The following is a 14,268-nucleotide window of genomic DNA, read 5'->3' as shown; positions in this document are numbered from 1 at the left end:
ATTGAACCACATCTTTCCATTTCCCCTCTCCTCAGCCCCTAGAAACCACTCTAGTGTCCTTATGATTTTGACTGCTCTGATACTTGAGATCAGTGGGATTATATAGAATTCGTCTTTTTCTCCCTGGCTTATTTCACTGAGCACAGTGTTCTCCAGGGTTATCCCCATTGTAGCATGTGAATCACACCTATGATTTTGAGCTTCACCTGCTGCTGTCATGTTCCCTGTGTCTCAGATGTGGTTTTGAAACAGCTCGAAGAAAGACTCCCTAGAACTCGGGCTACAGAGAAAAATGGCAACATGAACTCATACAGTCTGTCTATTAAATACTAACATGTTGCCTCCAGGAGAGAAGTGAGCAATTGTTGATGCATTTGTTAATTCCAGAGCATCTAGATATACATATGGTTATATGTTACTTAAAAAAATTTGTATACTTCAAGTTAACTGCAAAGGAGAACTATTTGCAAATTCTCTACTATACCTTAGTTTGGATTTAACTCTCATTTATAAATCAGTTCTGCCTTTTATGGTAGCAGAAAATGAATCAATAAGTGAGAGCGAATTTGTATTTCTCAAGACATCCGTATATCACTAGAGATAGCTAACTTGGTGAACATTTGAATGTGTTAACATCGCCAACAGAGCCTAACACCAAATAGTTATTCCTTTTTAGTAATTTCTTAAAAGAAACATAAACCAAAACTTTACAGTTTTGCTTTCTCTTTTGAATATTTAGTTATAAAATATATAATCATTTATTTATGTTATCTGCCTTAGATCATGTGTTTGGGGCTTATTTTAGGTTTGTTACTTTTCATTCTCTCTAAATTCTTAGCAAACATCTGATATTCTTGCCTATTTATACTGTACATGTAATAAACAACCCAGGAACACAGGAACTCATTGAAACTGAAATAGCCCGTCTACTTCTTTTTCTAAAAAAATATTTGAAAGATTGCTTTGCTAGATTGTTTCTTGCATCATTCTGAGAGTATTGGATCTATTTCTGGCATTATATGGGTAGTGGGAATAAAAGTTGCAGTTATATCTAAACTGGATCATGTGGCTTCATTAATTTTTTGGCTTTCAGTTTCTGGAACGTGATATATACCAGTTATAAACTGTAAATTGAAAAAAAAAAAAAACCTGTTTAAAAACCTAATAGAAATAACTTGAATAGTATTTATTTTTTGGCTTTCCCATACCTTATTTGCTTTTTGTAGGATGAATAACTGAGAGACATATATTGACATATATTATGGGTGTATATATACACACTCATATAGAGCAGGATAAATTTTTATTTTTAATGCTTGCTAAAAATTCAGTTGAGCTTATTTATTTTAACAGTGAAATGGCTACTAAGGAAGGGAGAAAGAGAAAAAAAAAACTGACAATTTATATTTATGAAGGAAATAGAAACACGAAAGCATACCCAATGTGAAAAGAGAAGATGGCTCTTACTGGCATTGTTTGCCCGTAAGCACTTCTGTTTTATCTCAGTGAAGCATGGAACAGTCACTAATTTTACATTTGGATGTCGTTTTAGGACGATGACGATCCTTTTATGAACCTTAGTTGTTTAAGAAGAAACAGAAGATAATATATTTAATGGCAGTTTGAAGTTTTTAAGATTCGGGAAAAATTGAAACATTGCAGACTAAGAGTTTACCAGTTGAAGATTTTTTGAGTATTGCAGTTAACTGAAGAATTTGAATCATTCTTGCTTACACAGAGATGGAGAAACTAATGTATAAAAATTTATGTTTTTTAGTATCATTTCCTGACCATGACTCCACTGTCTGAGATAATTCCCAGTTCAAGGACACATAGAGTAGCCTTGGTTCTCCTTATTTTTCAATCTGGTGTTAATGTTACCTGTATTATAAATGCTCTATAAAACTTAGAAGGTTATATGACATACAATAGTTTTATTTATACTGAGTGAGAGCTTTGTGTAAATATCATTCTTGAATAAGGACTAAAATAAATCTACCATTGTACATTTCTGCTTTATAATCAAACACTGTGTCAGTATTTTAAGGTGATGACATTTAGCCAGAGTTGAGGAAAAGAGCTTTACCCCTTTTTTTATAATTTTAGTAATTTCTAGACATCCTGGATTTCCTGTACGTAAAACAGTTTATATGAACAGTGCCTAAGCTCACTGTTTGTTACTCAATATGTGTTCTTTTTCAATATATGTTCTTTTTCTAGTGCTTGTGAAGGTATCAGCCAGAGACTTTGAATGATTACATATATCCTGTACTTTGAACAACTCGATAAAAGTTGGTATCAAACAATAAAGTCTGTCATAATTATCATTTCTTATTCCAGTTGTAGCAAAGATTTTAAAAGATTGTGCTTCCATTGACTGGTAGTAATTTCCTGCATTATTTTCCATTATTAAAGTTTCTGTCTCTTCCTTATCTATTTCTAAGAGGAAAGGGTTAAAATAGTTTAACCATATTTTCTTAGAAATATTGAATCTTTTTTTTTTTTAGATAGACTGGCCAATTGAGCCTTATGGTTATATTAGATTAACAATGAAATATCACTTCTATGGAATATCAGTGCCAAGATTCCTCACTATTAATATTTTATCTTAACATTGAGCATGGGCAATTCCAAAATCTTAGAGAAGCAGCTTCTGTTACTTTTTCTTACTTGTAAATAAGAAAGGAGAAAATGGCTCTTACTACTTCTTAGGACCAAAGAATTTGACCTCTTCAGATTTAAGTTCAGTAATCCCATTTTCCTTTTTAAGACTGTTAAAAGACCCCGTTGGAGTGTTGTTCTCATCTTACAATGCAGCTATTTATTCAAACTCCTAAAGGAAGTTACAGATCTTGGTGGTGCAACAGCCTGACATTTCTTCATAGGTAGAAACAAACACTAGATGGAGCAATAGCCCTGATCTTTGGTATATTCAAACCTAGAATGTATCAAACTCCAAAAGACAACATTAGCTTAGTGGCTGGCCTGTATATCATATCCCTTTGCAAGGACCCAAGTCAAGAATTGCAATGTAGCCCTGGTTTCTTTAAAAATATTTTCTGTACTTCATTTGAGTATAGGATTATTTTAGTAGGTAGCACCAAAGCCTCAGCAGAAGGCCTTGTCCTGTGAAATACTCTCCAGCACATCTACTCCCATCTTTAATATTCCCAGTATTTGAATGAAGCAAAGATGAGATGCTTTCCACGGTGGGATGGAAGCTGGTTTGGGAGACAATCTCTAGGAAGACTCAGCTAATGACTCTTCTCACCTGCCAATCAGATGTGTTCAGGTGAGAGTCATAGTAAGGGACATGGTCACTAATGCAACCTGACAGGTTCCTGAGAAAAAGAGTAAGGACTTCCTCTGTGCAAACTGCTCTATGGTATGAAAGAGGTACTAAATGGGATACATTTAGCTCCTGTGAAAAGTAACTCAGGCAGGGAGAGAAGGTGAATTCTCCCCAGCTAATTCAGGTCGTTTTGTGAATAGCATGTCACTTCCTGTATATTGGTTGGCCCAAAAGTGTTGGGGTTTTCCATGAAATGTTACAAAAAACCCAAATGAACTTTGGGGCCAACCCTGTAGTAAGTATGGAGAAGGAAATGGCACCCCACTCCAGTATTCTTGCCTGGAGAATCCTGTGGATAGAGGAGCCTGGTGGGCTGCTGTCCATGGGGTCACACAGAGTCAGACATGACTGAAGCGACTTAGCTGCAGCAGCAGCAGCTATAGTAAGTAAAGTAGGAAAGAATGACATTTTTGATGAATTTTGCTCCATAGTTAAGTATGCCACATACCCTTTTTATTGTATATTGATGCAGTAAAATCTAGGGCTTTTTGGATGATTTTTCGAGTTGGGATAGATGTGTGGAGGTGATAACTGCAGAACCCCTGCAGTTTCCTCAGAGGCTGAGAGAAAGCATCAGTGAAAACATTCTGAGGGGAAAACTTCTTTCATCATTTACCAAAGAATATCTTTTTTCTGGCGTTTTATATCAAAAATATAATAGTACATTTATAATTCTAGGAAATAAAAGTGGTACTTAGGAAATTCAGGCATTCAGACTTCCAATTTGGGTACATATTGGATATGGTTTTCATAAATGTTTAAAATTATGAAATACAGTAACAGAAAAGTCATGTAGTTAAAGAAAAAATGATAAAGTGAGCCTCATGGCATTCTGTACAGGTCAGAAAATAGAATTTCACCAGTGCCTCAGGAGCACTGGTGTCCTCTCTAGGAAACCCCATCTTGACCTCTGCCATTGAGAAGTTCGTTCTTTTGCCACAAGGTGGTGCTTCCAAATTTAAAATTTACTCAGTGTAGTTTTGCAGTAAATTTGGAACCTATGCAATAATACTGAACCTATGCAGTTAAAACCAAAATTAGCTTTCTAATTTTATATGTAAATTGCTTGGCATATTTCACCTGGCTCAGCCTGTGTTACTAAGGAAATTGTCAGTTCAATAAATTTTACATATAAAGGTTCAAGAAGAAAATGTTTTATGTTTTAATAAAGAGAGAAAAGTCTTTATTAGAAAAATGGAATTAAAAAGTTTCCCATTGTAAAATTTTTCTGTTGAAGTGTACTGTATTTAAAAATAACTTTCCCCCAGTGTAATCTGTTGTCCTTTTTTGTATTCCTTATACATTTGTCACACTGTTTTATGGCTTGTTAAAGCTAATTATTATTTTTTTTTTTAAGCTCATTTGTTATAGAATAAAGATTTGGTTTTTTTGAGTCAAAAGAGCTTCCATATTTTTGAATGAAAAATGTCTACATTTCATCATTTGCTTATCTTATTCCCTTTTAATATTTCTGGACTTAATGTTTAATAACTAGGTCTCAAAATACTAGCAGTTTAGATAGGTCTCTATGAAGTCAGTTCATATAGCTTTCTCTTGCCAAGCACATTTGTATATCTGTTCTGTGACTGATAGCTAAATCTGATTTTAGCTATTTAAATCATACAGGCAATGCATATTCTTCAAAATTCAGACATTGAAATCTTTATCAAAACATGTATTTCCCCATAATCTTCTCCCCAAACAACCTCTCAACAGTTTAGGTACATATTTCTCTAATTGCTTTTGACATGACTGCTAACAAAAATGGTTGAACAGTCTCTGTGTCAAGGTATATGTTCACCTTAGTATTTACTTTGACATCCTGAGTTTTATGTATCTTGTTTATCAAGCTCTTTTAATTTAAGCCACCATTGTCTGTTTTTTTTGAGAGATAATTGCAGTGCTTTCCAATGTGTAATTTAAGTGTTTTCACTCTAATAATTTGGGTCAAATAAAAGAATATTTAATCTGTGTGCCTTGATGTCATAAGTGGTAAAGCAGGATTCAAAGGGCTCTTGACCAGTGATTGCACATAATAGTTGATTAGCCAAAAGAAGCACGATGGATATTAGGCTGTTTGGCCCAGGCTGCTCTGTTCTGCCTGTTAGAGCTACAGCAGTGCTTATGAATCATGTACAGCCACCCAACACTAGCACTTGAGTGCCCTTGATCACAGTACCTCATTTCAAGTGTTTCGTTTTTGTTATGTTTAAAAATCAGTATTTTCTCATCTGTAAGCTTATAAAACTGACTTCGGTCTACCTATAATTGCATTTGAACTGATTATGGGATGTATCTGGACTTTGAGCAAGTGTTGCTAGAGGTGAAAAGGCATTGCCTAGTAGAATGAGAGGCACAATTGCGTATCTGATGGTCTTTTGTTTTGTTTTGCCTGTAGGTCTTGATAGTCTAGAAATAGGACTTGTGAAATGACATCTAACCATCTGTCATAGACATACCTGAAAGCACCCAGCAGCTCATCATTCTAGTCTTGATTTCTGAGCTTTTCAGTAGTGCTTTGAAACCAGGTTACATTTTTTAAACTTTTAATTTTGAAATAATATCAAATTTATGGAAAATGTGCAGGAATAATAGAGAACTTTTTACCTTTTACTCAGATTCACCAATTTTTAACTTTTCATCATTAAAAAAAAGTATTCTGTATGTGTGTATGTTCCATGCCATTTCCTTCTCCAGAGGATCTTCCTGACCCAGGGATTGAACCCAGGTCTCCCGCATTGCAGGCAGAGGTTTTAACCTCTGAGCCACCGGGGATCCATACATATATTCATATACAAACATGAACATGTACACTTATGTGTAATTTTTTTTTCAGTCTTTGGAGAGTAGATTGCAAGGGGAAATGCTTCTTTGCCCCTTAATACTTCAGTGTATATTAGTGTGCCCTCAAATGTTGTTCTCTTCCCTCCCACATCCCTTTCTCTGCTCTATTGTAAGTAAACAATTTCATTGTTTATCTTTTCTGTATTTATTTTAGCTAAAAATGAATTTGTGTATTTTAATTTCTCCATTTTTCTTATGCAAAAAGTTGTATGCTATATAATTCTCTCCCTGCCCCCCACCAAACAATATATCCTGAAAATTACACCAAACAATTTATATAGATTTTTCTGTTTTTCATAGCTGCATAGTACTCCCTTGAGTTTAAATACAGTGGTTTATTCTATCATTTTCCTGTATTTGGGTATTTAAGTAGCCCCAGTATTTGCAATTATATAAACATTTCTGCAGTGTTAACATTGTTAGTATTTTGTTATTTATGGATGTGTATCTTCAGAGTAAATTCCTGGAAGGTGGAATTGCTGGGTAAAACAGTAGATGTTCGTGTAGTTTTGCTAAATACCACCAAATTCCCTCCATAGGGGTTACTCTGTTTTGTATTTCTGCCAAAGATATGTGAGACAGCCTATTTCTCCATAGCCTCACCATTAGAATTTATTGTCAAGCTTTTGATTTTTTGCCAATCTAGTGGATGAGCATCTCCATATAATTTTAGTTTGCATTTCTGTTATGAACCTGTAAATATATATTTCAGGGCCATCTTTGGTATATTGCTTGTTCATGTATTTAACCCCTTTTCCTAAGATCTTTAGTTCTTCCACCCCCACCAATTAGTAAAAATACTTTTATGTTAAGGATATTAGCCCTTTGTCTATAATGCATTACTTTCTTTTTGTGCTCTTACAGTTTCATTTGTCCACATTTAGATCTCTGATCCACTTAGAGTTTGCTCTTGTGTAAAGTTGTAAAGAATAGATTTAATTTTCTCTTTTACAAATGACTATCCAGTTGTCTGTCCATCATTTATTAAAGCTGCCTCTTTGCCCCAGTGATGGGCTAGGTTCCCATATGTTGTATGGTCTATTTCTCAAGTTTGTTCCCTTCCATTGGTGCTCTTCCTGCACCAATAGCACAAAGTTTAAATATGAAGGCTGTATAGTATGTTTTAATATGTAGTATTAAAGACTAGAGATCTCTTTAAGAAAATTAGAGATACCAAAGGAACATTTCATACAAAGATGGCCACAATAAATTGGACAGAATCATATGGACTAATAGAAGCAGAATATATTAAGAAGAGGTGGCAAGAATAGAACTGTACAAAAAAGATCATGACCCAGATAACCATGATGGTGTGATCACTCAACCTGGAGCCAGACATCCTGAAGTGAGGAGTTAAGTGGGCCTTAGGAAGCATCACTATGAACAAAGCTAGTGGAGGTGATGAAATTTCCAGCTGAGCTATTTCAAATCCTAAAAGATGATGCTGTGAAAGTGCTGCACTCAATATGCCAGCAAATTTGAAAAACTTAGCAGTGGCCACAGGACTGGAAAAGGTCAGTTTTCATTCCAGTCCCAAAGAAAGGCAATGCCAAAGACTATTCAAACTACTGCACAATTGCATTCATCTCACATGCTAGGAAAGTAATGCTCAAAATTCTCCAAGCCAGGCTTTAACAGTACATGAACTGTGAACTTCCTGATATTCAAGCTGGATTTAGAAAAGGCATAGGAATCAGAGATCAAATTGCCAACATCTGTTGGATCATTGAAAAAGCAAGAGAATTCCAGGAAAACATCTACTTTTGCTTTATTGATTATGCCAAAGCCTTTGACTGTGTAGATCACAACAAAGCGTGGAAAATTCTTCAAGAGATGGGAATACAAGACCACCACCTTACCTGCCTCCTGAGAAATCTGTATGCAGGTCAAGAAGCAAGAATTAGAACCAAACATGGAACAACAGAGTTGTTCCAAATTGGGAAGGGAGTACATCAAGGTTGTATATTGTCACCCTGCTTATTTAACTTATATGCGGAGTACATCACACGAAATGCTGGACTGGATGAAGAACAAGCTGGAATCAAGATTGCTGGGAGAAATATCAATAACCTCAAATATGCAGATGATACCACACTTATGGCAGAAAGTGAAGAGGAACTAAAGAGTCTCTTGATGAAGGTGAAAGAGGAGAGTGAAAACCTGGCTTAAAACTCAGTATTCAAAAAACTAAGATCATGGCATCCATCCCATCACTTCATGGCAATAGATTGGGGAAACAATGGAAACAGTGACAGACTTATTTTCTTGGGCTCCAAAATAACTGCAGACATGAAATTAAAAGATGCTTGTTTCTTGGAAGAAAAGCTATGACCTACCCAGACAGCATGTTAAAAAATAGAAGAAATTAAAAGATGCTTGTTTCTTGGAAGAAAAACTATGACCTACCCAGACAGCATATTAAAAAATAGAGACATTACTTTTCCCACAAAGGTCCATATAGTCAAAGCTATGGTTTTTCCAGTAGTCGTGTATGGATGTGAGAGTTGGACTGTGAAGAAAGCGGAGTGCTGAAGAATTGATGCTTTTGAACTGTGGTGTTGGAGAAGACTCTTGAGAGTCCCTTGGACTGCAAGGAGATCCAACCAGTCCATCCTAAAGGAGATCAGTCCTGGGTGTTCATTGGAAAGACTGATGTTGAAGCTGAAACTCCAATTCTTTGGCCACCTCATGCGAAGAGCTGACTCATTAGAAAAGACCCTGATGCTGGGAAAGATTGAGGGCAGGAGGAGGAGGAAATGACAGAGGATGAGATGGTGGGATGGCATCACTGACTCAATGGACATGAGTTTGAGCAGGCTCCTGGAGTTGCTGATAGACAGGGAGGGCTGGCGTGCTGCAGTCCGTGGGATTGCAGAGAGTCAGACACGACTGACTGAACTGAACTGAACTGAGCTGAATGTAATAGGGCTCATTACCCCTCATAGCTTTTCATTTTCAATGTTTTCCTAGGTATTTTGTGTTTGTTTTTCCAAAGTAACTTAAGTATCACTTTTGTAGCTTCAACAGCAACAAAAACTGTTTTGGTATATTTTTTTAGAATTTTATTAAATTTACAAATTAGGAAGAACTGATATCTTTTAAGGATATCCTATCTAAGAACAAAGACTAACATTTATTCAAGTTTATTTTATGTGTCTTAAAAATGTTTAAAATGTTCTTCATAGAGGTTTTGAACACTAAAAATCTAATCATCAGTATTATTTCATCTTGTCATGCTGGTACTGTGATTATGGTTTTTCTCCTCCATTATATCTTATAACTTGGTATTATTTTTATATATGAAATCTATTTGTTTTTGTATAATAATTTTATATCCTGCTAATTTGATGAATCCTGTCACTTAAATTTGTTTTATCTTTGATACATTTGGCTTTTTCAGGTGTAATTTTATGTGATCTGCCAATGAAGATATTTTTAGGTCTTGTTTCAGTTTTTATGCCTTTAATGTTTTTTGTCTTATCTAAGTGCACTGGCCTCCAGTGTAAATATATCAAAAAACTGCAAAGTACAGACAAGGAACATAAAATTTTAGCTTCTTCTCCAAATTTTATAAATTTAGCAAATGATAACTTCATTCAAATGGGCTCATACAGTGTGTACCTTTTTTTGTGTATAACTTCTTTTTCACAATGTAATATCTGAGCTACAGCCATGTTGCAGCATTTCCCTACTTTTTCATTGCTTATAGCAGTTCCCACTCCCACCAGCCACATAGCATGGTCCATGTCCTTATAAAATACTTGATATTTTCACCCTTTCTCATTTTAGTCATTCTGATGGATATGTAGTACTGTCTTCTGTTTTTATTTTCATTTTTCTGATAACTAATGATGTTAAGAAACATACATGCATATTTTTTTCACAATTTTGATGTCTTTTGTAATATATGTATTCAAATATTTTGCCCATTTTTGAGTGAGTATTCTGCTTTTTTTTTAAACTGATTTCTGAGATGTATGTTTTATATAATTTCTTTATTGTGTGTATGTATTGAAAATTCTCTCCAATGGCTTACCCTTTCATTCTGTAAGTGATGTTTGGTTGAAAAGAAGTTCTTCATTTCAACAAAGTTCAGTTTATCAGTGATTAACGTTTTTGTGTTTTATTTCTCTATCCTAAGATCTTAGGATCTGGAGGTTCATCTATGTTATCTCCCAAAAGTTTATTGATTTGTCTTTGACATGTAACTCTACAGTCCAGCTGGGCATTTATTTTTATGTGTGGTCTGAGATATGAATCATTTCATTCTACTCCACATGGAGACGCCCTTGCCCCAACACCATTTGTTGATATCACTTGTCATTTTCCCCTGCAGTGCAGAGCTCTCTTAGTCATTAATTAACAGACCACATATACATATGTGGATTTATTTCTGACCTTTTTATTCGGTTCCATTACTCTGTTTCAAATTCATTACTATACTTTTATAATGAGCTTTTCATCTACTAGAACATGCCTTCCCTCTTTGTTTTTCATTTCCCCAAAAATATCTTGGTAATTCTTGGCTCCATAAATTTTCAAGTAAATTTTATAATCATATATACTGCTTGTGAGTTAATACAAGTTTTTAGCAAAAATACTTCTGTAGTTTCAGTTTGGTTATAATTTTTTAATTGAAATATAGTTGATTTACAATGTTATGTTAACTTCTCCTGTACAGTAAAGTGATTCATATACACACACACACACACACACACACATTCTTTTTTCTTTATTCTTTTCCATTATGGTTTATCTCAGGACATTGAATATAGTTCCCTGTTCTATATGGTTGGTTATAATTCTTAACTGTTATCGATTGTAGTTGATTTAATTCAAACTTTGATCTTATTCCCAGACTTGACATTTCCTTTGATAGTCAAAGAAACCAATTTGGGTTGCTAAGAGCTAGCTAATGTTTGTGACATTAAGAAAATATCCTATTCTTGCTGTTATTTTTCTGTTTCTTACCTGAAATGTTACCAACCTTGTTTACCTGGCCTAATGTTCCTTTGCCTGTTGGTGACCTAGCCTGTCAGGAGAGAGTAGTAATGATTCCCATGCCCCAACCTCACCCACCTTCCTTTCTTCCAAGCTGTGTAAGCCAGGTGGATTACCCTCCTCTCCCGAGACCCTTTGTTCATTTACAAAACAGCCAGTCCAGGCTTTCTGCCAGTTCTGACCCTCACTATCCAACCCCCTCTGTCTCTCCAGCTGTTGGTTTCCTTCCGTCTTCATGTCCACTCCCTACGTGACATCCCCTTGTATTCTGCAGGGGTCCCTTCTCCCCAGGGGTCACACCAGGGAATGAGGAGAGGTGGACGATGAAGGAGAGTGATGTTCATTGAGTTGCCCTTCCCTGCCAGGCCCAACTGTGTATGAAAGTGTTACTCGCTCAGTTGTGTCCAATTCTTTTTAACCCCATGGATTGTAACCTGCCAGGCTTCTCTGTCCATGGAATTCTCCAAGCAAGAATACTGGAGTAGGTAGCCATTCCTTTCTCCAGGGGATCTTCCCAACCCAGGGATCAAAGCCCAGTCTCCTGAACTGCAGGCAAACTGTATCATCTGAGCCACCAGGCTTCCAGGTGTGTATATGCGTGCTCATTATTCTCATAACACTAAAAAGTAGGCATTACCCTTTTTAAAGAGCATAAGATCACAACAAACGGGAACATCCTTAAAGAGATGAAAATACCAAACCACCTTACCTGCCTACAGGGAAACCTGTATCCAGGTCAAGAAGCAACAGTTAGAACTGGACATGGAACAACAGACTGGCTTAAAATCGGGAAAGGAATACATCAAGGCTGTATGTTGTCACCCTGCTTATTTAACTTATATGCAGAGTACATCATGTGAAATGCTGGGATGGATGAATCAAACAAGCTAGAATCAAGATTACCAGGAGAAACATAAACAGTCTCAGATATGCAGATGATACCACCCTAATGCCAAAAACCCAAGAAGAACTAAAGAGTTCTGATAAAGTTGAAAGAGAGTGAAAAAGCTGACAAAATTCAGCATTCAAAAACGAAGATAATGACACCCAGTGCCATCATTTCAATGGCAAATAGATGGGGAAACAATGGAAACGGTGACAGTGATTTTATTTTCTTGAGCTCCAAAATCACTGCAGACATTGACTGCAGCCATGAAATTAAAAGATACTTAACTCCTTGGAAGAAAAGCTATGAAAAACCTAAACAGCATATTAAAAAGCAGAGGTATCACTTTTCTGATAAAGGTCTGAATAGTCAAAACTGTGGTTTTTCCGGTAGTCATGTATGGATGTGAGAGTTAGAGTATAAGGAAACTGAGCAATGAAGAATTGAAATTTTTGAACTGTAGTGTTGGAGAAGACTCTTGAGAGTCCCTTGGACAGCAAGGAGATCAAACCTGTCAATACTAAAGGAAATCATTCCTGAATATTCCTTGGAAGGAATGATGCTGAAGCTGAAGCTCCAGTGCTTTGGCCACCTGATGTGAAGATCTGACTCATTGGAAAAGATCCTGATGCTGGGAAAGATTGAAGGCAGGAGGAGAAGGGGACAAGAGGAAGACATCATCAAGTCAATGCACATGAGTTTGAGCAAACTCTGGAAGATGGTGGACAGGGAAGACTAGAGTGCTGCAATCCATGGGGTCACACATGGAGTGAGGCGTGATTTAGCAACTGAACAAGATCACACAGCTAGTAAATGTAGAGCTGAGATTTAAATCTGAATCCATATCTTGTTCTTTCTGCATGACCACACTGCCTCCCATGAAACTGATCTTTCTGCATGACCACACTGCCTCCCATGAAACTGAAGCATGTCCTGACTTAACAACCTAAAACAGTAGTCTCAAATCCTGGTGCATCTTTGAACAGAGATTATATAAAAAAGAAGGGCAAAGTACAAAGGAAACTGTGAGCTGGATCTCATGTTGGTGACTGGCCCAGACAGAGTAAACACCCAGAGGAGAGCTTTCCCGTGGAGAGAGACTTTTCAAATGGTTACAAGGATTCATATTAAACAATAAGCAGTAAATATGGGTGACTCATTGACCAAGTTCTTGTGAAAATTGAAAAGTAAATGGTATCCAGTTGGTTCAGATAAAATCTATAATAGATAATAGATTATAGAATGGGTGACCACTGGGATTGTCAGGATTAATTCAGTTAGGTTTAATGTGTCCAGCAACTAAAATTATTTAATAATTTCCTATGGGAATTTTTCTATTTTTTGGTTTTCTCCCCAAATCACATTGATTATTTTTTTCTGATTATAAAAAAATTGGAAATACATAATTAATATAATAAATATATATGTATTTGTGAATATACTTTGTTTCTTTAAGATAAATTCTTAGACATGAACTTTTTGAATATAAAGTGTGGTTACATTTTAAAGACTTGGTAAAAGCTAACAAATTCCCTTGTTGAATGGCCAGAGGACATGCATTTTAAAGTGATAGATAGGAAATGCAAATAGCTAATAAGCCCAGGACGTTATTAGTAATTAAATTAACCTTAAGGGACATGTCATTTTTAACTGTCAAAATAGAATTTGTTTTATTCATTTGATACACACACACATATATATGTGTATGTATATATATATATTTATATTTGGCTTCAGGACATGTTTAATTACTCCAGTTACAGATAGATAGCACTGAGGCTACTGCCCTAGCCTTGAGGATTCAGTGGAACACAGACTTTTTTTCAAATATATTTTTGAATTTTTACAATGTTGTGTTGGTTTCTGCCATATACATATCAGCCATAATTATGCAATACATCCCCTCCCTCCTTAGCCTCCCTCCCCTCCCCACATCTCATCACTCCAGATCATCACAGAGCATCAGGCTGGCTCCCTGTGCTACACAGCAACTTCTCACCAGCAGTCCCTCTTACACCTGATAGTGTATATATGTCAGTGCTGCTTTCTCCATTCGTCTCACTCTCTCCCTCCCTGACTGTGTCCACAAGTCCATTCTCTTCATTTTCATCTCCGTTTCTTCCCTGCAAATAGGTTCATCAGTATCACTTTTCTAGATTTCATATATATGTGTTAGTATACTATA

At 35.9% G+C, this 14,268-nt stretch overlaps 1 protein-coding gene across 2 annotated transcripts in view; it reads left to right on the top strand.

Annotated features, from left to right (window-relative positions):
- MRE11 (MRE11 homolog, double strand break repair nuclease) overlaps positions 1–4,752 on the top strand; it is a 73,408-nt gene extending 68,656 nt beyond the window's left edge. Inside the window, exon 20 of one of the 2 annotated variants that reach the window (XM_059874752.1) lies at positions 1,553–4,752. In XM_059874752.1, the coding sequence (XP_059730735.1) occupies positions 1,553–1,606 (54 nt within the window). In that variant the 3' untranslated portion in view covers positions 1,607–4,752. The remainder of the gene's footprint in view (positions 1–1,552) is intronic. The other variant, NM_001192605.1, reaches the window with a different exon arrangement.
- Positions 4,753–14,268: the final 9,516 nt, after the last annotated feature.

Source organism: Bos taurus, chromosome 15 (genome assembly GCF_002263795.3).
Source record: "Bos taurus isolate L1 Dominette 01449 registration number 42190680 breed Hereford chromosome 15, ARS-UCD2.0, whole genome shotgun sequence".
In the NCBI taxonomy this organism is placed as follows: Eukaryota; Metazoa; Chordata; class Mammalia; order Artiodactyla; family Bovidae; genus Bos; species Bos taurus.
This window is presented reverse-complemented; position numbering and strand designations above follow the sequence as displayed.